We start from the raw sequence: 22,706 nt of genomic DNA, 5'->3' as shown, positions 1-22,706 counted from the left end.
AACTTGTCTTGGGTCACGCTTCACAATAAAGCAACATCTGGTGATCAAGTGATGTTCACTGTCCCTTTGCACAGGGTCAGCTACAAGTGTCTCTGAAACCACATGCGGCTCTTTAGCGCTCCCTAATGGCCCCCCAAGCTTTTTCAAAAAATTTTATTGCTCGAAAATGATATGGTTTTTTGAAGGAAGAAAACCAACAGAAACATTCGTAACATTTTCCAATACATCTAGATATATACAGCATTTATACACTATGTTTTGTTTTCCTTATAACGCGTTTACAGAGCTTTTAATTTATTGGTGGCTTCAAACATATGTTATGGTTTTTTGGGGTCCAATATGGCTCTTTCAACATTTTGGGTTGACTGCCTTGAAGTTAAAGTAAAAGTGATGGGTCAAAGTTCAATATTTTTATAAACCATCGAGTCTACATCAAATTCCAATTGAGTGAATATTTGTGTGGGAAAAAATAGTTTAATTATTGAACGTTTTGTCTTTAACAGTTTATCCATTCAAATATAGGTTGAAAGTAACGCTACGTTCTTATGTCATTGGAATCGGTATACCAAGTGGAACAGGAAACTGGGAAATCTTACTTGTAGTCCAACCTAAATTGGATTGTTTTGGGATTGTTTCATTCGTTTTGTAACAGCATTCATCTTGACGTACATTTTCCATCTCAACTCAAGCAAATCTTCATATCAATCCTATTGTCTCAATTTGTGCAAATTCGAACAAAAAATGAACCCTTCAACATGGGTCCCTTTGAGAAGTTCGGTAATGCGGGATTGAGAAAACTAAAAGCAGATGACAATGTTGAATTCCTGGGAATCAGTGAATTAATAAATAAACAGAATAATTGTTTGGTTGTTCTTAAAAACTTGCCTGGGGCAAAAAGTCTTTACTTATCTCCCGTTCTTTGGGAAACATTTGAAATTGGTTTTAGCATAGCAATTGACCTAAGTGTAGGCAAATACTGTATGGGTAATTTTGGTATTTATTCAATTCAAGTTTTTAAGTGGTGGTAATGTTTAATAGAGATCCAATACCGATACTTTGCTTGGAAATGTTATGATCATTAAATACCGGTAATTGAACCACTCCTCTTGAGTTAGTTTATAATTACGATAAACACAAAACAAATACTCACTAAATCTGTTTATTTGTTTAAATAACTAAATGATCTAATTGCAAACTCGAACAGTATAAATAAATAGAAATATTTCTTTTTAAACTGTTTTAGAACAAAAGCCGAGTAAGTCAACCCAAATAAAAACTAGCCCTGTGACAAAAATACTATATAATAAAGTCAACGGGAGAACTAAAATACCGTCCTTTGCACAACATTTTGAAAATAAAGTCGGTAATAAAAATACAGTGTTATTTGTCTCTCTTTGGCTCTCGCATTATAATGACAACAGATTTAGAGGCATTTGTTCAGGATCAGTAATATGTTCACATGTTTGGTTGTGGCTTGTTGCTCTGTTTTTTTTCTATGATTTTTAAGTAAATGTGTGGTGTTACCACAGTAGCAAACAACTTTACTATACAAATGACACCTGACATTGCTTTTGAAAAAAAAGTCTGTGTTGCGTTTCACGTCCAGTTCATATATGTCATTATTCACTATGGGTAGGACTGAATCCTTAGATTTAACTGTTTTCTGCCTGGCACGCATGATGCAGCAGCTGAACAGGTAGGAAGAGTTGCTTAAAGTTTACATGTCAGTAACACACTCAGACAGAAATTTAAATAGTGGCCGAGGGTTCTGGGTGAGCGAGAGAGAGAAGTGTTGCACTATCAGTATAGAGAAGCAGCAGAAAACTACGAAATGTGTATTAGTGCAAGGATTACATGTCAATAATGGACATTTATATGGACAATGCAAAAAATGATGGTAGCGTTTCCCAATGGTAAATTGTAATGGGAATGACTTCCTGTAACTGAAAATGTAAGCCACATGATACTGTCATTTTTACCCAACACCCATATGGGGAGAGATTTGTCTCCAAAAATAATAGATTTACAATTTCCTCAAGAAATAAAAATAATATGTCTTTAAAAAGATTAAAATCACATATGTTAATCACAGATCTAATTGTGGCTCCACAAAATACATGATTCACATCGGATTTTCTCTTTTAAATGGTACTGGAGAAATTGAAAACATGGCTTTGAAAGACCTTAGAATATACTTGAATTTGGCCCTGGGTGTACGAACCCTTTATTAAAGTTGTCCCATTTGTAGGAACAACTGCAATCATGAAACACGCACAAGTTAAGTTTTATCTATCGGTAGTCAAGCGGAATCTGTAAGTAGGCCTTATCCGTCCGGTTTGAATGTCAAATGTTAGATTTTTGAAAAAAACATTTGGATTCATGCAGTACACTTTCAAGGGGCGGCCGGTCGGTCGAGAGGTCAAACATCCCGGCATATTTGGACAAGTCACCATCGTGGCGGATGTAAATCATCCAGATGACGTTTGCGTCTCACTGTGGAAGATTTTGTCTCCAGAGAAACTTGACTTAACAACAAATACTTCATCACTGTGTTTGTTTGCTGGGAACTTTGCTGTTCCGCCCCCAGGCGAGTTGCTATAGCTGGAGAAATCCCACCTGACACATGTTCTGAATTCTGTATCCTTTTCACTGAGGATTTTTTGAAACCCTGCCACATTAACTCTTATTCTTGTAATTAAATAACTATTCATTCTAATAACCCCCCATTTTGTTCTTCAAATGAGACGCCTTTTTAGAACTTGATGTTTTATTTGGGAGTTTCCCCCCTGACTACTGGCTCAAGTTCAACACAGGAAAAAGTAGAACAAGTGAGGGTCAACGAGTGAGTTCCATATCACAGCTCTTCTGTAAACAGCATTTTTTAAAATTTTAAGTTTTCATTTATTTTACTTCTTTTTCACTTCTGACTGTTTGTGGCAAGGCTTTACATTAGTATGTTTGCCCATTGCGGCTGGAGCTGACGTTTATTTACATAATCTGTCGATTATTTTTTTCGATGAATCAATGAATCTGATTTGTTGAAAAACATGTTTCATATTTCCTCCTCTTGATTCAAATCTTGAGGTTTTGGACGGATAGAAAAATAGTGCACGAAACAACCGGATATTCTTTAATGTAAAGCAATTTTAAAAATGCAAGTGTTTGTCAAATAACAATATTCAAAAATACATAAAAACATACGCTATACACCTGCAAATATCAAAAATACTCTTTTCCTACCGCGTTATCCAAAGATCACATTACATTTGTACTTATCAAACAAAACAAGAAAAAGCAATACATTTCATTTATATCTTATTGTCAAAAAAATATCAAAAATGAAAACCCACTTTTTAAAATGTTGTCAATAAATTTGTTTTTGGCGTTAAATATTTGAATATGATAAACATTTCCGAGGTGCAATTCATATACGATATGCATGAAAATAAAGTTAAACATGACATTATTATTTCTCTTTTTACTTGATGGATTTGTTTTCTGATTTTTTTCCAACTCTATATTTCTGCAGCACTCTCTGTTCCCTTGAAAATGTTTAACTTTGTAGTGTTTGACTGTTTCATGTCAATTTTGTTTGTAATGATGCAATGTTTAATTAAAAAAAAAAAGATTTAGAAAAAAATGTTAGATACTTTTTTTGTAAAATGAGGTTGTTTCAAGAAGTCCTTTGTCGGATCAAACTGGAAGTAAACCACAACAAACCGAAGATCTAGTTTGTTGCCAATGTTTTTAATAATCAATTTTAGTGGATTTCTAGTCGATTTGTTGTTGCAGCCCTATTGCCAACTCGGATGAATTGTATGTAGAATTGACGCAATAAGGACTAAAAACTGTGAAAACATATTTTTCAACTTCATTTCTCTTTTTCTATTTATTTTGTTGCTGCTAAATGCCATTGCACTTGTTTTCATTGCACTCTTATAAAATTACAATGCACGATTCCTTTTCATTCACAAACATTGCACTCATCATTATAACTTAGGGTCTCTAAGCACTGTGTTGTTAATATTTTGTCTGCCTTTTATCCTGAAAGTTTTTAATATTTTCTTCTTATGTATTTTCGTCTTTATTGCATGTTTACCCTGAAGTGCCATGTCTAATCTTGTTGCGTACAATGTTTATATCAATGACAATAAAGACAATGTAACTCAATTCAATTCAAAAACATTTTGTGTTTTGTGAGAATAAAGAAAATATGCATAATTGTATAAAATAGTACATCTAAGCCAAGTTTCCAACGATAACTTACACCAGGCAAGCACCTGACATGTCAACAACCTTTACATAACTGCTTGTCTGCTTACACCGTATGATATGATAGTGGATATCATATATAACTATTAATAGTGTCCTACGGGTCAAATTTAGACTTCGAGACAGCTCAGATTGAGAGACTAAACGAGGTATTTCTCCATGACAAGCGCACAAAACTGTAAAAATACACATTATTGGTTGCTCAAAAGGTTCTGTTTTTTGATGAAAGTGAAGTTTGAAGTAAAAAATATTTAATTATAAAAATCATTATCTCTTAAATTCTCTATTTCTCAACTATAGTTTTTATTTATTTTGCAAGTCATTTGATAAATAAAAAAGGGTGACTTTTCATTGGATTTGTCTTGGTGACTTCAATTATTTCTGCAGTGTGTATATTGCAATTTATCTGGGATTTTTTGGTTGCTGCTCAATGTTATCGCACTACTGTTTATTGCAATAAATGATACGATCCACTATTCTTCCACTCCACTACTTTTCTAACTCAGGCCAGACTCTAAGCATTACTTTGTCAATATAGTTGCCTTTTTACCCTGACATTCATTTATCTTAATTTTCTCTTTAAAGCCTTTATTACATGTTAACCCTGGAGTGCTATGTCTAATCTCGTTGCCATTATGTTTCACAATGTTGCTAAATGAAAAAAAGACAACATAAAAAAAGACAACTCGAATTGTAATTTTTAGTGAAGAAGCAGGATACTATGTTGTTGCTCTATTGACGACTGAAATACCACACACATATTCAACACTGGCACGATTTCTGGTAAAACTCATCAATTTGGTGTCACCTATTTAACCAAATTCAAAAATATCCCGTGACACACTAAATAAGGCAGGAGTCTCAAACATGTTGCCTATGGGCACCAGGGTGTCCCCTTGGACACTGCTTAGGTCCCAAGGGACCTGTTCTAAAATACCTCACCAGTGCTAGCTCATTGGGATTTTCTGGTAAAATTATTGTTTGTATTGGTTGACAGAGTCTGTCTAACTCTATTTCCAATACTTAATCTAGTAAGAACATAGTAACAACATACTCATAACATGACGTTGCTATTTTAAAAATTCATATAAACAGGGTGCACTTTGTGCAATATATATCTTTCGACTTACTTTGAATTTTTTTATTGCCTCTAAAGGTTATTGCACCTATTTTAATCGCACTATATTGACGACGCGTCAGCTAGAATTCCTTTAAAATCATGTTGCTGTTTTGTGGCGGGACTTTGGCCATTTATGCACAAATACATTAGCAATTAAATGCATGTTATTAAAAAGCGCTCCAACAATCACGTTTAGAACTGACTGCACAAACGAGCAAATTATTGGTTTACACAGCACGTACCATTGTGGTGTCGGGAAAGTTGCCAAAACTCTCTCAGAGACCCATTTTCCACTCCCAGGAAAAGTTCAGCTTCCCCAAAAAAAAGTTTGTGTGAGAAAAGAAAAGGCTCGGTTTCTGGTTCAGCTTTAGATCGCGGCTAACAAACACGGCGTGGTCAAAAACATTTTGGTTGTTTTGGTTTTCAAGTGGCTGTAATCCAACTCGTCCTCTCATTGACTTCTTCACGCAAGGTGCGTCATCTTTCCACAAAAATCGGTCGGATTTTAGAGTTCCTCAGCTGATCTGCATGCTCTTAGTGTACTCCGATTCTCGTGTGCGCGAAAAGTTAAGGAGCGCTCCGGTGCCGGTTCCCTTCAGCTCTCTCGTGGCTGATAATAACGACCAGGCGAGTTGAAGAGCATAAAAAATAACGGCAAAAATAGAGAGAGGAGAGATCAAGATGAAGAAAGGAAAGCAAGCGCCCGGTGGCTGGACGCGCACACGCACCCAAAGTGGACCAGCCGGGCGGGGACGCGCGGTCTCCACTTGCAGGAGCCGAGCAAAGCGCAGCGAAGGGCGGCTGAATTATTAATAACCGCCGCGGTGCGCAGTCTGTCGTGTTTAGCGAGGAAGCAGGGCAGCAGCTGGGGGTTTAGGGGAATTAAATGGCGGCTCAGAGGAAAGCATGGACCTGGTGGGGGGGATTAGCGAGCGCGCACCGGCTCCGGGCCGACGCACTCGCGCACAAAACGGGAGGGAGCGACAATCGTTCGGCTGCGGCGGAGAAGCTCACGGAAGATCTTTAATTTACTTAATCACACTGTTATTGTTTTAAACCTCAATTTGTGTTCATTTTCAGGTAACACCCCACGTGTTAGTGGGTCGGTGGCAACGCGTGTCTTAAATCAGCTGTAAAATACACGAAAAACATGAATACATCATCCAATTATTTTCCATCTCTTCACGTTCTGTTCTTTTCATCATTGGCTCACTCGAAATTGAAGCAATAATACAATACATGTTTAAGGGATCCAGAAAACAATTTCTCTTCATATAACTGTTTAATAAACCATCGAGTGACGATTTAGATACTCAAAAAGGTTAAACGAATTTTGAAAAACATAACGTGTTTTTCCACATGACTGCAACAATATACTGCTAAAAAATGACTACTTCTAGTGATTTTGATTTAGCTGTATTGTTAAACTACTTGATCCTTAAGGATTATCCGTACCTATTATCCATTTTATGTTAATGATGTAAGTGTAAAGTCTGTTGATGACCTTGCAACATCCGTTGCAGCCTGGTCATCCTGAAAGGAGGATTACCTTATACGTGCCCCCTTCTTGAGGTTTCTTTATTTTTCCCATGCTGAGGTTTTTGAGTTTTTCCTTGACCTCATAGGGTTTAGATCAGGGAATGGTGTCATGGTATAGTCTGTAGCCTGTGCAGCGGGTTGATTAAGGACTAGACGGATAAACTTTTCTTGACCCGACCTGACACTACTATATATATGTATGTATATATATATATATATATATATATATATATATATATATATATATATATATATATATATGTATGTATATATATATATATATATATATATATATATATATATATATATATATATATATATATATATATATATATATATATATATATATATATATATATATATATATATATATATATATAATAGAGAAGAAAAGAAAAGAATAGAAGGCCTTTATTGTCTTTACACAAAGTGTCAGGTTTTTTTTCCATTCATAATTTAGGCCAGTCTCCAAGCACCACATTTAAAAAAAAAGATCTGCCTTTTATCCCCATAATCCTTTTCTTTAACGTCTTTATTCCATATTAATCTGGATTGCTATATCCAATCTCGTTGCATACATTCTTTCCCAGCTTGATATCAATTACAATGAAGACAAATCAATCCAATTCAGTGTAATACAAATACAAAATGAAAAGCACAACAGGGCAAAACAAAAAACATTATTTTGCAAGACTAATCAAACAACACCCAATAAGGACCAAGATTGATCACGTGATAATACTTTTAGTGGATGCACTACATGTCCAGTTCACTTAATATTTCAGTTTTGATTGTAGGTAATGTTGCATAACCTTGTTTTCATACCCATTTCATTTAGAGCATTTTATAATGTCCCCATTTTTCTTACTTGATTTTGTTAAACTATACATTCCGGGCCAAGTCAAGAAGCTTTCGTGCAATAAACAAATGTGTGTGGTTTTGTATGCTTTAAAATCCAAATTGGTCAGTGGCAACCCTAACACAAGAGGGGGTTCATAAAAGTGAGGCTTTTGCACTTGGGTCACACTCTTTATTCAAATGAATGAAATGATAGTAGCAGCCCTGAGATCACTCTGAACGTGTCTAAAATAAAATGTTCTGATTCAGTCTGGTGATTAGATGCGCAAATACAATGCATAAGAAGAGAAAATGTTGTGGGCCTAATTAAAGTATATAAATCAATCACTACGTACTGTAGCTTATATATAATCTTATTGTACACTGAATGTTTTTATACTGCACTTTGAGAGTCAATTCATTGGTTGAAAATGGCTTTACAAAAAATAAATTTAATTTGATTTGACTTTATGTATTTAGGGCCTTGTTAAAGTCATTCCTCGATTAAAATAAGCTAATTTTGAGGAGACATCGGGTGCCCCAAGTGATCAGGAAGGACACTTGAGAAACTTGGGTTAATTTTAACCCAACTGTTTTTATAGTGTACTAACTGGGTCACTTCAGGGTCACTCCTAGTAAATATATATACTGTATAAAAAAAGGTTTCTGTAATTACCTATGTTCATTAACTATTAAATTTGGATCATAATGAAATATCATCATCTTCTGGGTCGTACTTATTCGTTTATTTATTATTATTTTTGGAAACAAAATATTCCTGTACATTTATTTGAGTGTTTTGGGGGGAATATGTCATGTTTTTCTGTTTTTTAAATTGTATTTATTTGTCCATTCTGTGTATTTATTTGTCCATTCTGTGTACATATAATATTTGTATTCAGCACTTTGAGATGCATTTCAGTGCGTTAAAAAAATACATTTAACCAACCAAAAATGGGTCAAAGCTTAATAACTCAAATGTCAGGGTCAAATTGATCCAGCTATGAGTTGGTACTATTCTAACTCCAACTTGAACTTGGGTTAAATTTGATCTAACTATGTTTAATGTGTGGTATCGGACATCCCAATTAGGTCGTCAAATTGAAGTCAGCAGAGGTAAAAACATAAAAACAAAAGCCTTGTTAAACAGAGTAAAAACGAAACAATGTTCTTTTATTATATTCAACACCCTCTCAAAACACTTGAGTCAAATCAGTGACTGATGCAAAAATTGGGTCGATTTGATTCATTTTGATGGATCGTTTTTCGTTTTGTAAAACGACCAAATGTTTGGGGTGTTCTACGCAAAAAGACCCAGAGTGTTTTAAATGAACCAGTTTTTAATAATGATAATAATAATAATAATAATAATAATAATAATAATAATAATAATAATAATAATAATAATAGTATTCTTATACATCATAATTATTATATATAATAATAATAGTAATTATTGTTATCATTATTATTATTATTATTAATTATTGTTATTTAAACAAAAACAATGAAAAAAACGCAGAATTATCTTGTACAACCATCACACACTTTGTGTGGGGTTGTTACTTTAAAACAACACAAGGAGTTGGATTATTACAATATTGGATTTTTTTGACCCAAACTTGTTTTTTTTTCAAGCCAACTGTTTTAAGAGTGTATATTATTCTATATCTCACCTGCTGTGTTGAGGTAAAAATGGGAACGATTGAAAAACCTGCACTTGGTTAAATTTTCTAATACAAGAACGGAGACACATAAGACTAAACATCAACATATTTACTCAAAGCTGAAATATAGTAAACCAAGAAAGTTTTGTTGTTGCAAGATTAACTGATACATATGTGTTGTAAAGTTCCAGGACGTGGCAGGCATTTAGTATTCTCATAAAAACTGATGTATTTTCAGATTTTGTATTCAAACTGTTATTGTGCGTTTATTTAGTAGTTAGACTTGTCAGAATGAGTTTTAAGAGCCAGTATGATATTATGCAACTTCATTGGCTGATGGGTAGCTTTTGGTGTAAGTACCATAACACATTCTCTCTGTCAGAAAGTATTTGAGATTTTTATTTGGTTCGAGATTTTCATCAAAAAGATATGGCAGAATTTAGGTTGTGATAAGACCAATTTAAAACATCATCCATTTAAGTAAAGGATCAGTGTTCTTTGATGGGTGCCGTCAAAACTAAGCAATTTATATACATTGTTGTCTATTACAATTGAAATGCTTTACAATTTTCAAGACAAGACCTTAGACCTTTAGTTCACTTCTGAAGTTTCCCCGGTTGCTAATGTTGCTTTACAGTAATACAAGATATTACTGTGAGGGTATGATCCATTGCTTGTTCAGTTAGTTCTAAGATATGACATTTTGTCACGAAGAGCACCTCGAGTCAAAGGTTCCATTTTGTGTCACCAATTTAACGCATATTATGGATTTCATGTGAGGATCATTATTTCTGGACCCTGCAGGTTCGGCCCTCGTGTCAATGTCAAACATTAGAAGTGCAAAACCAAAGGCATGCTACGTAAAATGCACACATTTCCCTGTTAAGGAATATGCTTTAGTCATATTTTATTATAACAGGACGCGTATCTGTAAACCTCAGCCAATTGCTTCTCGTTATCATGGTTGCAATTCCCCTTATTCCCCCTACAAACTCAACGCAGCACCTATTTACTCACAGCAAGAGAGAATGTGTAATATGTCGCGAGAGTATTAGCAATCTACGATGAGGTTTTCATCTGCTTCCAGTGACCGAGACGATCCGGATTAGTGTCGAAATGGGCAAGACGGGATCTGAATATTGTAAAACGACGTAACCAATTTGAAAATATTACAAAAGAATGGTCGAAAATACTGGGGAAACGTATATTTTGACGCGTATTAGGACAACAGCTTTAATTGTACGTTTTACTTCACTCCTCTAAGCACATTTCAAGTTAAATCAGAACATCAGGCTAGAGAGTTCGTGATGTTAATATTTTATTTTTAACACAGTTTTTGTCAAGCTTTAGTGCCGTTGCAGTTTTTGGGTGGGACTTTAACTATAGTTAAACGGTTTTTCCCCTTTTTTCAAAACCAATTTTTCAAACGTGTACTATATGCCCACTGTGATATTTCAGACGTGAGATGCTTTGATTCCTGCACTACAAAATCAAAATGTTTAAACGAAAACATATTCAGATATTTTAAGCAATCATTTTATTTAAACTATTTTATAAATATAAATACAAAGTGTGCATTCTGAGCTCGACTGTTATCTGTAAAGTGAAAACTATTACCAATTAATTAGGGTTCTTTATATTAACGTACTTTAAAGCAGTGCAGTGGCCAGCCAAAAAAAAGCATTTAATTTTAATCAAATTTGTAAACGAGGGATGTCATATGCAAAATTAACGAAACACGATACATAAAATACGACGTTTCTTAAGCCAAAGACATTTATGCAGGATAAAAACAAATCCCAATTGGCTTGATTTTTGGATTTAGTCTGATGCTTAACGTTAGAAGTGCACTTCTTATTTTGCGCTAACAAACATACGGCCTAAAAGCATAATGCGGCACTCTAATAATCCTCTTAGCAAGGAAATGCTTTTTAATGCATTTAATCTGTTCTTACAAATTGAAGAGTTTGAAATTCGTTGTTGTAAAGGACGCCCATTCGGCAACGTTATGTAACACCGGCCTTTCCCTAAACCTGCTCAACGGCAAAGCGAACAAGCAGCATCATTCATTAATCCAAGCAATAAACAGCTTTAAATCGTCTCTGTTCCCGTCGTGCAATAGCACTTTTGCGTGTGCACGCACGGGAACGCTGCAAGGCCCGTATCTTTGGTCTTGGCATCAGTTCCTTATCATTAACTTTTGCGACAAAAGATCCGCTGAGCAACGTTCCGTTTAAGAATGTCCTCGACGGGTCCAGTTGTACCTGCCAAAACCAAGACGATTGTCTTTCTTCACTTTTTTTAATGACGGAAAACGGCGCGTTTCACTAGGTTGGAGGCCACGCACGTAGCATGCAGTCTGCAGTCAGCAATGCATGTAATAAAATACACTAAAAACCTCAATCTTGGATGAAAGAAAGAAAGAAAGAAAGACAGAAAGAAAGACAGAAAGAAAGACAGAAAGAAAGAAAGAAAGAAAGAAAGAAAGAAAGACAGACAGACAGACAGGGAGGGAGGGAGGGGAGGAGGGAGAGTGAGAAACAGGGAGACGGGGAGAGAGAGAGAGAAAGAGAGAGAGAGAGTCAGAGAGAGAGAGAGAGCGAGAGAGAGAGAGAGAGAGAGAGAGAGAGAGAGAGAGAGAAAGCTAGCAAGAGAGAGAGAGAAAGACTCAGAGAGAGAGCAAGAGAGAGAGAAACAAAGAGTTAGAGAGCAAGAGAGAGAGAGAGAGAGAGAGAGAGAGAGAGAGAGAGAGAGAGAGAGAGAGAGAAAGAGAGAGAGAGAGGGAGAAAGACAGCAAGAGAGAGAGAGAAAGAGTCAGAGAGAGAGCAAGAGAGAGAGAAACAAAGAGTTAGAGAGTGAGAGTGAGAGTGAGAGAGAGAGAGAGAGAGAGAGAGAGAGAGAGAGAGAGAGAGAGAGAGAGAGAGAGAAAGAGAGAGAGAGTGAGAGAGAGACAGAGAGAAAGAGACAGAGAGAGACAGAGAGTCAGAATGAGAATGAGAGAGAAAGAAAGGAATCCAACTTGTTGCTTTGCAACTGTCGCCCGTCTTTGTTGCCATCATGCCGCCATTTTCAAGGAGCTGTATTTATTTCCTTGTCGGGCCTTATATGGCCCAGGGGCCACCGTATCTATTTCCTGCAGTTGAAGCAACGTTTGAGATTGAAATAGCTCCCTGTTGAGTCGATGTGATCTTCAAAGAAATGAGAAAATAACCAAATCTTTAATACAGTACATATGTCAAATAGTATATTAATTTCAATTAGCCTATGGGGACTCTTTCATCCTCTTTCTCCAAAGCACCTTTTGAAGGGATAAACTGTGTTCAATATCAAATACGAATTTTATACAAGTTAAATGAGAAAACCGTACAACAATGGTATTTAACATTTCCTGCACCATAGAAAAAAAGAAAGAATGGTTAAGACCTGGCCAGGTTGCACATGAAGCCGTATTGATTATTTATATATAAAGTGTGAAACAAAGTGACTCAAAAATTGTCTTGTTTCTTCAACCACCACTTGAACATTTGTCATATTTGTGTGTACTGCCGACAGATTCTTGGTTACATCCATCCAGCTATAATCTGCACCGTTTATCCTCAGTAGGGTCGCGGGGGCGCTGGAGCCCATCCCAGCTGTCCTCGGGCAGTGGGGACACCCCAAACCGGTTGCCAGCCAGTCGCAGGGCACACAGAGACAGACAAACAAACTCCACACAGGAAGGTTCGATCTCATGACATCAGAACTGTACGTTTCTAAAAGTCTTTATAATATATTAAAACTACATGTTGTAATACGTCGGACAAATGTAAAGTTTACGGACATTATTTTTGCAAACTTTTTAGCACATGGTCTTAATGCTTTGCATTGTACTGTTGCAGTTTTCACTATCCAGAGAAGGAAATTAAAGCTTCAATAACAGGTCCCCAGTGGTCACCGTTCTTCTTTGGTGGTTAAGCTTGGTGGCATATCGATGACACTACAGAAATGAATCTATTTAAAATCAAAATGAAATACATGAACATGTAGATATCTGTATGTATACTTTCTAATAGAGAAATATAAGTAGAATTGATTTTTTTCTTTGTTTGCGGCCCAGGGCTGAAAAGGTTTCCCTGACCACGTGATAGAGGGTATATGTCATGTCTTGCAAGGTTGACATGGCGCCCAGCTGGCCCCGCCCCTTGACACCGGCTGAGACGCATTGGACTGATTGGTCTTGGAGTATTTAAGCTCGCTCCTTTGTACTGTGCGTTGGTGGAACGTTTGTTAAACCTGGTTAAACTCTCTGAGACTTCTGTGAGACTTCTGTTAAAACCTGTTAAATGCCTAGTTCTGTGAATCTGCCCGTATTTGATCCTGTTTTGTTTTTGGTCTGATCCGTTTTTTTTTTTTTGACAACTTGTCTTTTGTTTGGATTTCTAATCCACTCTGCGACCATCGATCCCCGGATCGAGTGTGCGCACCCTCCTCATCCTCCCCCCAATAAATTGTGAGTACGTTTACGCGAATGGGTCCTTTTTTCCTGTTTCCTGCTCCGCTTCGTGACAGTATAACAGTACAATATAGCACATGTTCATATGGAATACATATATGACGTAATCTATTTATATATCAGTGGTTAAAATGTCAGCCAAAAAACGAGATGTAAAAAAAATCATTTGAACTGTATGAAATGCTAATCAAGACAAAGCATTAGGGGTGGGACAAAAAAATCCGTTTATGTATTTATCGTGATTTTATTGGAGCGATTTTTAAAATTGATGTTCCTCCCTGGAATCACTTTTTTATGTTATATCTGTTACATAAAAATACAGAAAGGCTTACAGAAGTGGATAATAGAGGAAGAAAGCGGGCAATGAAAATGAAGGCCGGCGTCCATACATTTAAAATACATAGTATAGACACACTTTTGTTTTTATACAGTTCCTGGGAAAATGGAGCTAGACATGACCAAATCTCTGTGAAAACTTTAAAGCATCAACTCGGAGAGCAATGTTTACCTGCAACACAGGGTTTTGGAAAAAGAATAGGATGTTGAACCAGCTCATTGGCCATGGGGTCTGGGTGCCTGCTCCAAGACTGGGAGATCGCTAGTTCGAGTCGAGGCCGAGTCATACCAAAGACTCACAACATTGATATCAGTTGAGTTGAGCTGCCCCAAGTCTGTGAGGTCGCTAGTTCGAGCCTAGTCTGAGTCATACCTAAAACTTACAAGATTGGTACCTGCTGCCTCCCTGCTTGGCACTTGACATTAAGGGGGTTGAAATTAGGGGCTTTGGTTGTCTGATGGCTCCCGATGATAGGTGTTGTGACACCTCAGTTGGGTTGAGCTGCCCCAAGTCTGTGAGGTTGCTAGTTCAAGCCTAGGCTGAGTCATACCTAAGAATTACAACATTGGTTGAAATTGGGGGGGTTTCGTTACCTGACAGGTGTTGCGACATCGGTTGGGTTGAGCAAGGGGGCTGGGAATCCCCTCCTCTGTATCAATCTCCCAGAAAGAGTCAAGAATGTGAAAGTGTTCTTGACTGTAGCCACTTCCCACTAAGAGGATATGGCTCCAGTATATGCATACTATAACAGATACATATCTAATTATAAGGACAATAATTTTAATTTGGTGTTGGGGTATTTTTCTATTAAAGGCTCTATTATATTTTATAATCCTACGATGTTAACTGTAAATCTGATCATTAAAGGACCACATTTGTGATCCATTGACATTTCAGTTCATCACATATTGTGGCTATAAACCTGATGCCCAATGTACATGACAACATACCTGTCAACCTGTACATTTTTGCTGTACAAAGTACGTTTATTATGCATTTTAAGACGTGTACGATGTACAAGAAAATCTGTACGGAAAAACGCAAATTTGTCAATTATGGGTACCATCCGGTAAATACCGACTATCACGAAACGGTAAATCAATCAAGTCTAACGAGTTCGCTGCGGTAACCATTATCTCGGCATCGTTTTTTTTTTCGTTGCACACAAAGCGAGCGTTTGGATGCTACTGTGCGCATGCGTCTGCCGCCTGGGGATTTCCCATCATGCATCTTTCCGAAAAAAATATATGGTGTAAGATTGTTTTGTATTTTGTAAGGGAAAATACAACAGTTTGTATGGGAATGGAGCCGTGGAGGTTGACAGGTATGTGACATGTTCTCATAGTGTCAGTTGAAATACAGTAAATATCAGCTTCTGGCCTGACTGACACAGACTGGTGTGCATTGTTTGAACATCATTTGTGGTTTATTGTCACCAAAAGTGTACGTATTTAAGTTGTTTGATTTGGAAGCAAACTAAATCGCAACCATCAATCAATTTATCGCAATACTTGTAGAATCACAAATATTGAGAATCGTGATATAAATTGAACGGGCACCTTATTATGGTGTTACAATCGAATCGTGACCAAAGCATAATGTCCCACCCCTAGAAACCATATAAATAAGTATATATTCAATTTACTTTAGTCAGTGTAAATAATAAGAGATATGTCACAAATAAACTGGTGACTGAACTTAGGCTACCGCTAGCAATCTTGCAGGGCAATGTGGTGAAACGAACTACTCCAGATGCAGATGAACGATTGGTTGAGCCTGGGGCCTTACAGCTAGCTGATTGGCTCAGTAGAGGATTTGCTCAATTGACATTGAGGAGAGCGTATGTGAGTGTGCATACATTTGTACTTGGATCTCTCAGGGTGTCTCACACACTCCTTTCTTATCAGGCCACCACAAGGCCCCACTAGGCAAGTGGCGCTCTCAGCGGAGCAGGACTACCAGCTAACAGCTTTATCTTGGACTGGCAAAGACGACTTTTATAGGTCTCATTAACACACTGTTTGACTGCCTTGTTTTGGGCGGGATCGTGAGAAGAGGTGTTTAATTGTGATTGGAGATACGCAAATTCTATAGAATGCATCTGTGTGATGCTTAATTCATTCACTGGCATACTGTATATGACATTTGCAGTGAATGATTTTACAGAAGATCTGAAAGGGGATCAAGTGCGCAACAAAGGGATCTTTGCGACCTACTGAAATTTTTCCTCAATATCTCTGATGTTAATATATTTAAACTAGGGGTCTCCAACGTCGTTCCCGCGGGTAGCACACAAAGAACACCTAAATAGCCAGCGGACAGGTGCTGAAAACAGCTCAGCAGCAATGGAGGAGTAATGGATTTCTTGGTGACATGTTGTTTTTGGGCAGAAATGTCAAACATAAGGTTCACAGGCCGGATCTGGCCCGTTGGATAATTGAATAATGTGTGCCAGACATTTCTAAGTATGTCAAAAAAAGAAGCAAGTGTCTAAGTTATTTCTGACAAAAGTTATGATTTTTTTACACAAAAGCAAGCCAGTGGTCTCTCCGGCAGCTAGAGGGCAGTGTCTACTTTGTATAGCATGGTGAGTTGGTTCGGGTAAATAACTGCATTCACTCAACTGTAAAACAAACCAGGTAATAAATTCAGTGCTGAACATGATAATATTTTTTGTGCGTGTTTAAAACCACAAGTGGCAAACTTTTACCAAAACACAAAAGACTTTGTCTTGCTTCAAAATACAGCAGCTGTAAACTTAATTGCTTGTCTTGAGTGATTTTTTTTTTTTTGGTCTGAAAAAGCGTCAAAAATATTTCTTAAAGCAGGGGCATTTAAGGGTCGAAAACCCTATCTAACACTGGTAGTGTTGGGAGGTATATATATATATATATATATATATATATATATATATATATATATATATATATATATATATTATATGTGTGTTTTGTGTTTAGAAAATACCTCTTGTCATCCATAATTATAATATGTAGAGTAAGTGACTAAAGCAGGCTGAATGATAAAGCGTTATACGGAAAAACAAAGCTAAATATTTGGAGTTGACATTCTTTCACCGATCCGGCCCTCCTGAGAACAGAAAGTCTGGATTTGGCCCCACAGCCAAAATGATTTTGACATGAATGTGTTAGTGGTTGACTTAACTTCTAATAATTACAACCTGGTAAGAGCATTGTAACAACATAGTAATAATAGACATTGTTATTTTAGAAATGTATATAAAAATAGATAGATAGATAGATAGATAGATAGATAGATAGATAGATAGATAGATAGATAGATAGATAGATAGATAGATAGATAGATAGATAGATAGATAGATAGATAGATAGATAGATAGATAGATAGATAGATAGATAGATAGATAGATAGATAGATAGATAGATAGATAGATAGATAGATAGATAGATAGATAGATAGATAGAAAAAAATCAGTACCAAAGAGTAGCTCTCAGTTTAAAAAAAGTTGGTAACCCCTGTTCTACAGTTTATTTGGCCCTGATTTTGGAATGTTTTGCTATCCATGGACATAGATTCTGTGCTAATTTTATGAAGTCACCCGTCTAGACTATGATTCTCTTGTTCTTTTAAAATATGTGAATCTTCTTGCGTTTTAGATACTAAATCCAACTAACAAGTAAATGGACAAATATATTTTTGTAATATCTTGATTTAAGAGGAATATGTTTGTTGTTTGTTTTGCCTTTGTCAAACATCTGATCACATCTTATGGGAGATGAATTCACAGTTTGATCATATTGCGAACAGTTACCATTCTAAAATCAAATGTTGTGATTTGATGTAGTGGTAAGACCAGCCTAAACCCACAGGGAAGGGACAAATCTCCTAACCCTTTCGATATCCTCCATCCTTCCACCATGGGAGAAAGTAGAGTTGCTATAATCTCTTTTTTTGGCATGCCATGAAAGCGAGAGGAACAGGCCACAAGGGTCTTGGTCCACTTCGACGTGCTGCCCCTCACCCCTATGATTACATGTTATCTCTTTGCCTCTTTTTTCAGCTTAGATGTTCCTCACTTTTTCCCGGAACTCAACTTTCTTTTAAGTTGATGTTTTTCCTACATACTTCATTTTGTTTAAAAATCTGACTTTTATAAGATGTTTTTGCTGTTCCTCTGACGTTTTGTTTGCGTTTCTGTCAAAGCCCAATCTTTGTTTTTTTTGTTTTTTTGCTTTTGTCGAATTTTCTTTACCGCATCATTGAATGGAATCACAGACTGTTACCTGTTTGGATTAGAACCAGTCAAAGGTTTCAATGCACTATGAAAATAATCTTTATGACCACAGAATCCACAAATTATGTGATTCAGCTGGAACCAGAAAGTAGACTTGTAATCATAAAATGGGCAGATTGCTTTTTTTTCCGCTCGATTGTATTTGTTTCCACCTTTGAATGGAATTAACACTACCCAGGAAATCCATGTGATGTGTATGTCCTGGTCATTGTTGCATAATTGTCTATGTGACACATGCCTTGGAGTGTGTGAGACCCATAAGCCTTGATGTTGATGTCATATTTTGATTGAGTCAGTAAAATACAGCTTTCTTAAATTGTTTGTTTTCTAATTAATCTTTAATTGTTTTAGTATTCATGTTTCATCACAATAAAATCCCAGAAAAACATGAGTAACTCGAATCTCTGAGGTCAAAGGTGAATTCTTGTGCTGACTTCCTGGTATGAAGTTGTAAAAGTATTACTTTTGTATTCCTAAAATGCCAAACAAGATGGCTATCTGATTTGGAGAACGAAATTCCACTCACAGCAGGTTTGATCTACGTCCCATCAGATCAAATAAAAAGAAAAAAAATAAGTATGAAGAAACAAAAAAAATGCTGCCTTTCAAATATCCATACAGCAAGATGATCCTCATTTCATCCAGGGCCTTTTTTCCCATTGCTTCTGGTGATTCTAGAGTCTTCTTTGTGGTGCCATTTTCGTTTTGGTGCCATATCCCCAAGTACATGAATATTCATGACTAATCCACTCTGAGGTTTCAACTCCCCCATGCCCCAAAAACACACACACGCACACACCAACACTGGGCGCTGCACTTGAAGGCAACACTTGGTCGTAACACATGGCGAGGCAGGTGTTGCAGGCCAAGCCAGACATCTGTGTCCAAAAGAAGAGAATCAAGGGGAAATAAAGGCAAATCATCGACGTTGTCGGGAACAAAGACAGAGGTGGCATAGCAGGGGAGATAAGCAGACACTGGTATCGTTAAACAGCATGGTGAGAGAAAACAGAGGTTTTGAGTATACTGTATGAAGTTAAAATTGACAGACAGACGCTCTGAGGTGGTAGTGGGGTCACTTGCGTGAAAAGAAGGCGATGAGCCAGACGGAGAGATATGGTTACGACGGGAGGGTCTGTCTGAAGGTACAGCAAAAGGGATGAGATACAAAAACAAAGGGGGCATCTGATTGCTAAAACAAACAACAACAAAAAACGGATTACTCTTAGGAACACAAATGAAATATTAAGGAGCGATGGCCACTTTTAAACCAAAATAAACTGGCTAGATATTACAAGACCTGGCCAGCATTTACTTTATCATTGCCGACAGTGCCTTATAGCCCACCAGGAACTTGTTGACATATTGCCCTATTTCAGGCTTCAAACTAATAGATAAAAAAACTGAAAATATTTTCTAAGTATCAACGACACAAAAATAAACATATTTCATACATTGCGCTTACAAATAAATAATTTAACAGTAGACGTTGCAAACCCCCCGGTGAGTTAATACTTAATACAACCTTATTTTGCTGCGATCACAGCCACAAGTCTTTTTGGGTATTGTGGAGATATTTGCCCATTCTGCCTTACAAAACAGCTCAAGTTCCTTAACGTTTGATGTTGAATGTTCGTGCACAGCATTTTTCAGATCTTTCCACAACTGCTCTGTAGGCTTGAGGTCTGGACGTTTGTTGGCCATTCTATCGCCTTTATATTGTTAGTTTAAAACCATTTCATTGTAGATTTTGCTTTATGTTTAGAGTTGTTTTCCTGTTGGAAAGTGAACATGTGCCCTGTTCTAAGGTCTACAGCAGACTCCAACAGATTTCCTGCCAGAATCACCCTGTAGTTGGCTCCATCCATCTTCCTATCAACTCTTCCCAGCCCCTGCTGTAGGGAAGCAACCTCAGAGCCTGGTGCTGTTGCCACCATGTTTGATAATTGAGGTGGTGTTTTCAGCGTGATATGCAGTGTTACCCTTACTTCAAACAAAACACTCTGCATTCAGCCTAAAACATTCAATTTTGGTCCCATCTGACTAGAGTACCTTGTTCCACATGTTATTTATATGCCCTACGTAACTTCTTGCAAAGGCCAGATGGGCTTTTCTATGGTATTTTTTTCAGACAAGGCTTTCTGCTGGCCACTCACAAAAGGAAGATTTGTGCAGAGTACAACTAAAAGTTGCCTTTTGTACAGATTGCCCCACCTCAGCTGTGAATGCCTGCAGGTCATCTAAAAGTTTTCACATTGTTTGGGCTGAAAGTTAAAACAGAAGGCCAAGTTTTGGAAAGTTTGCAGTGGTTTTATGCTTTCTCCATTTTCAATGTTGTTGCTCAAAAAGTGCTCCAGGATATTTTTGCAACACTTCCTATTATATAGAATGTTGAAATAGTTTGGTTCAACTTCTAGATTGTGTGTCACATGTTGTTAATTCTTAGAAAATATTTACAGTTTTGTAGCTTTAAGTTCAAGTTCATGTTTAAAGGGTCCTTGAGGGTGCATGGGAGTCTGCCCACTCGTTCTATGTGTTTTAAGGACTTGGAGACGGCATTTGACCGTGTTCCTCTGGAAGTCTTGAGGGGGGTGCTTTGGGAGTATGACATACCACACAGTCTGGCTGTGCAGTCCAGTTATGCCCGTTGCCAGAGTCTGGTCCACATTGCCGGCAATAAGTCGGATTCCTACCAGTGGGAGTTGAAGCCTGCCAGGGCCCCTTGTCATTATTTTTATGGACAGAATTTGTGGGTAAAGGGTCCGGTTTGTGGGCCTCAGCATTGCATCTCTGCTTTTTGCAGATGATGTGATGCTGTTGGCTTCTTCAGACTGTGATCTTCAACACTCACTGGAGCGATTCACAGCCGAGTGTGAAGTGGCTGGGATGAAGATCAGCACCTTCAATCATATTTTTAATAATATTTTATTTGAATGAAACCATGGTACTCAGCCAGAAAAGGGTGGCATGCTCCTACAGGTCGGGGATGAGATCCTACCCTAAGTGGAGGAGTTCAATTATCCCAGGGTCTTGTTCACGAGTGAGGATAAAATGGAGCGGGAGATCGACAGACGGATCGGTGCAGCGTCTGCCGTCATGCGGACCCTGTACCGGTCCGTCGTGGTGAAGAGGGAGCTTAGGCGAAACGCAAAGCTCTTTATTTACCAGTTGATCTACGTTGCTACCCTCACCAATGGTCATGAACTGTGGGTCATGACCGAAAGGACACGATCCCTGATACAAGTGGCTGAAATGAGTTTCCTCTGCAGGGTGGCTGGGCTCTCCCTTAGAGATAAGGTGAGAAGCTCAGGTACTCTGTGTAGAGCCACTGCTCCTTCGCATTGAGAGGAGTCAGTTGAGGTGGCTCGGGCATCTGGTAAGGATGCCTCCTTTAGGAGGTGTTCCGGTCATGTCCGGCCGGCAGGGGGCTACAAGGACCACCCAGGACACGCTGGAGAGACTTCGTCTCTAGGATGGCCTGGGAGCGCCTCAGGACCCCGCCGAGTGAGCTGGATGAAGTGGCCTGGGATAGGGAGGTCAGTGCTTCCCTACTGACGATGCTGCCCCCGCGACCCCCCCTAAATAAGCAGAAGTTAATGGATGTATGGATAGATGGATGGATGGATCGATGAATGGATAGCTCTCGGTTGGAGCATGAACTGTGGCAATATCACAATTAGCTCTTGGAAGTCCAAGGTATTCGCGAGGCACAGTAAGCGCGTAACAACACAAATTAAGGATCTTAATCGCTCTAAGGGGTTTCATTTTGATCCTGATCCAAGAATTATTGTGTAACGAGAAACAAAAATCCCACATAAGTATGACAAAGACATGCTGATCTGATACGATTTGTCAGAGACATATGGTATACGCCTCAACATGTTAAATGGGATATTGCATTAAATTGCTACTAAATGTGCAAATTGCATCAGATCTGGCAGAACCTTAGATGAAAATGACAACTTCCTCTCTAACGTGTACCAAATTAGATAAGATTTTAACACTTTATACATACAGCACATGATGTATAGCGATTGTAATTACATCATTAATTTGTGAAATGGCTCACTGTAAAATTAGTATTTGCTAATAACATTAATTGGGCTGCAAATTCAAACATACACAACTGTTTTAGAAATAATGTGACCCGATGCATGTTTTTATCA

At 37.6% G+C, this 22,706-nt stretch overlaps 1 protein-coding gene and 1 long non-coding RNA gene across 5 annotated transcripts in view; one reads left to right on the top strand and one right to left on the bottom strand.

Moving 5' to 3' along the window:
- nfixb (nuclear factor I/Xb) overlaps positions 1–6,175 on the bottom strand; it is a 196,775-nt gene extending 190,600 nt beyond the window's left edge. For all 4 annotated transcript variants that reach the window (XM_088343992.1, XM_088344001.1, XM_088344009.1 and 1 more), the window contains exon 1: positions 5,635–6,175. In XM_088343992.1, the coding sequence (XP_088200118.1) occupies positions 5,635–5,637 (3 nt within the window). In that variant the 5' untranslated portion in view covers positions 5,638–6,175. The remainder of the gene's footprint in view (positions 1–5,634) is intronic.
- LOC148375059 (uncharacterized) lies at positions 5,739–13,943 on the top strand. Its single transcript, XR_015851334.1, has 2 exons — positions 5,739–5,864; positions 13,532–13,943. It is a non-coding gene; the product is annotated as an uncharacterized LOC148375059 (long non-coding RNA).
- Positions 13,944–22,706: the final 8,763 nt, after the last annotated feature.

The sequence above is a fragment of the Urocampus carinirostris genome, chromosome 1 (assembly GCF_059441175.1).
Source record: "Urocampus carinirostris isolate Australia breed hairy pipefish chromosome 1, RoL_Ucar_1.0, whole genome shotgun sequence".
Taxonomy (NCBI): domain Eukaryota; kingdom Metazoa; phylum Chordata; class Actinopteri; order Syngnathiformes; family Syngnathidae; genus Urocampus; species Urocampus carinirostris.
This window is presented reverse-complemented; position numbering and strand designations above follow the sequence as displayed.